Source organism: Alosa alosa, chromosome 9 (genome assembly GCF_017589495.1).
Source record: "Alosa alosa isolate M-15738 ecotype Scorff River chromosome 9, AALO_Geno_1.1, whole genome shotgun sequence".
NCBI lineage: Eukaryota > Metazoa > Chordata > Actinopteri > Clupeiformes > Clupeidae > Alosa > Alosa alosa.
Genome location: NC_063197.1, coordinates 4,408,178 through 4,410,677, shown reverse-complemented (window position 1 = coordinate 4,410,677; position 2,500 = coordinate 4,408,178). Strand labels below are relative to the sequence as shown.

General features: G+C 51.3%; 1 protein-coding gene across 2 annotated transcripts in view; it reads right to left on the bottom strand.

Annotated features, from left to right (window-relative positions):
• pde4ba (phosphodiesterase 4B, cAMP-specific a) overlaps positions 1-2,500 on the bottom strand; it is a 159,275-nt gene that overhangs the window by 108,796 nt on the left and 47,979 nt on the right. The window contains exon 1 of one of the 2 annotated variants that reach the window (XM_048251449.1): positions 1,955-2,500. This exon is cut by the window's right edge and continues 327 nt beyond it. The exons of the other annotated variant lie outside the window; for it this stretch is intronic. Coding sequence (XP_048107406.1) covers positions 1,955-2,211 — 257 coding nt within the window. The 5' untranslated portion in view covers positions 2,212-2,500. The remainder of the gene's footprint in view (positions 1-1,954) is intronic. 2 annotated transcript variants of the gene reach the window in all.

The following is a 2,500-nucleotide window of genomic DNA, read 5'->3' as shown; positions in this document are numbered from 1 at the left end:
GGCTTTTCATGAAGCCTTTGATGAGAAGTCAGTTTGACCGAGAGCAGAGAGCTCAAGTCTAGTGTTATGTCCAAGCAGAGATGGAATTTGAGGTGTAATATAATACAGGCAGAATCAAGCGTGAAGGAAATATATCACCAGCACCACACAGAGGTGTGCTGTGAATACACAGGGATGAAATATGCTCTCTTGTGCGCTGACAAAATGCTCTAAAGAGAAGTTATGGCCAATAACTCCATATTAGGCCAAAAATATGTGTGGAAAAACAGTAGGAGCTGGCCCAGTGGTAGGTGAAGTAGGGTAACTCTATCGAAAAGGGGAACAGGAAAGCTATGAGGACAATTACTGAGCCCATTGTCATTTCTGCAGCTACAATAAGAACAGGCAGGAAACTCAATATTTAACATTTACCGCCTGGATGAACATCTACTGGAATAATACAAGTGCTGGGAACATCCTGTTCTGATTATATTGACGATTCAATTCTCTGAAAAGGTTAAGCAGTTTGTTTGGGCTCTAATGCGATCAGGTAAACGATGGCTGCAAATAATCCTGCGCTTTTGACCTGTGCTTTACTAACCTAATGACATGTTAGTGTTTGGGGAGAAAGGCAGATGACGCTGGCAAACTGTGTGTGTTTGTGTGTGTATGTGTGTGTGTGTGTGTGTGTGTGTGTGTGCGTGTGCGTCTGTGTGTGTGTGTGTGTGTGTGTGTGTGTGTGTGTGTGTGTGCGTCTGTGTGTGTGTGTGTGCGTCTGTGTGTGTGTGTGTGTGTGTGTGTGTGTGTGTGTCTGTGTGTGTGTGTGTGTGTGTGTGTGTGTGTGTGTGTGTGTGTGTGTGGTGGGGAGGACTCATCCGCCCCTGCTCTCCCTTCGCGTCAGAGCCCGTTTTGCTGACGTTTACTAGTTGATTTGGTGGGCTATTGTTTTGATTTCCTCCAGACGCACGGCTGTGGTGAGACCCGGTCGGTCCCCCACAGAGACAGCGGCGGCAGGATTAGGGCTCATTCATATCAGCCTGGCCCCAGCCAAAGCCAGCTGACTGCCAAGACGGGGCTTAGAACGGCTGCACGCTTCGAGTCATTTCTCGGCATGTGGAGGGATTTAAGCTGTCGGATTTAAGGGGAGAGTCCACATAAAACACCCTCTCAAGCTCACAACACTCTCTACTCCGCCTCACACATTCTCACACGCACCCTTGCATGCATGTTGTGTGAGAGGCATGCACCACACACACACACACACACACACACACACACACACACACACACACATTTTTGTAAGTACAGACAGGGTGCTGAAGTGCGTGCAATAATTTGGTGTTTTTTGTCCCAAGCTGAAAGCCTCATGAAAGGACGCCACAAGTGAGGCTTTTTCCAGCTTTGGAGTCTCAAACACACAGGGCGTGAGTCAAACCTGAAGACTGTAGTCATGCCTGCAACAGCGCACACACACACACACACACACACACACACACACACACACACACACACACACACACACACACACATGCACGCAGAAGCTGGAGCAGTCACTGTCCATGACTCAAAACACACACAAGTAGCGAGCTCAGCTTTAATGAGCAGAAGTCTGGGAATTCAAAACCAATTGTAGCAATGAACACATTAAGTGGCAAGCAGCTTAAACTCTCTCAGACACACACACACACACACACACACACGCACACACGCAGTTTGACCGGGGTTTTTAAATCCCCTACATTACATTCTGACGCTGTGAGCTGCTGTTCCACACACAATCCAAACAGCAAGTCTCCTTCTCTGACCTTCATTCTCTCTCTCTCGTGTTAGCCATCACACAGGAGTCTCTCCCAGCTGTGCAAAATGCCATTCTCTAAAGCCTCTCCTGTTGGACATACTGTATTAAATCCACCTCACTGAACCCCTGCCACAGACATTAACTACCCCCCCCCCCATGACCGTTAAGCCCCCTTACCAGGTGTGTGCCACGGTGAAGCGGCGCCGGTGTCTGGTGCCCTTGTTCACCATCAGCTTGCGGAAGAGACGCGGGGAGCTGCGTGGGGAGATCTTGGGCGAGGTGGCGCGCTTGGCGCCAGTACCACCACCACCCCCAGCAGAGCCGCCGGCCGACCCAGTGCCCAGCCGCGGGGGCTCCAGCTCCAGGTGCATGTGCTCCTTAAAGGTGCGGATGCACGACTCCATCTCAGGCGCGCTCACTTCGCCGGACGACATGCTGACGGCTGCGCCACGCCCAATGCCTCCCCGCTGGGATGCCGCTGCCTGCCACTGAGTGACTGACCAACCGACCGACAGACCGATGACTCTTGTCCGCTTGCCTGTGTGCCGGTCTCCTCTATGTGTGTGTGTGTGTGTGTGTGTGTGTCTTCCTGTTTGATCAGTCTCTCGCCCGGCGTTTTTCTAGTCTTCTGTGAGCTCTAGCTGTGGCAGAGGTTATGCCATGCACTGGGAGGAGGCAGAGTGACTGAGGCTGCGTCTCTCTCTCTCTCTCCCTCACTTTCTC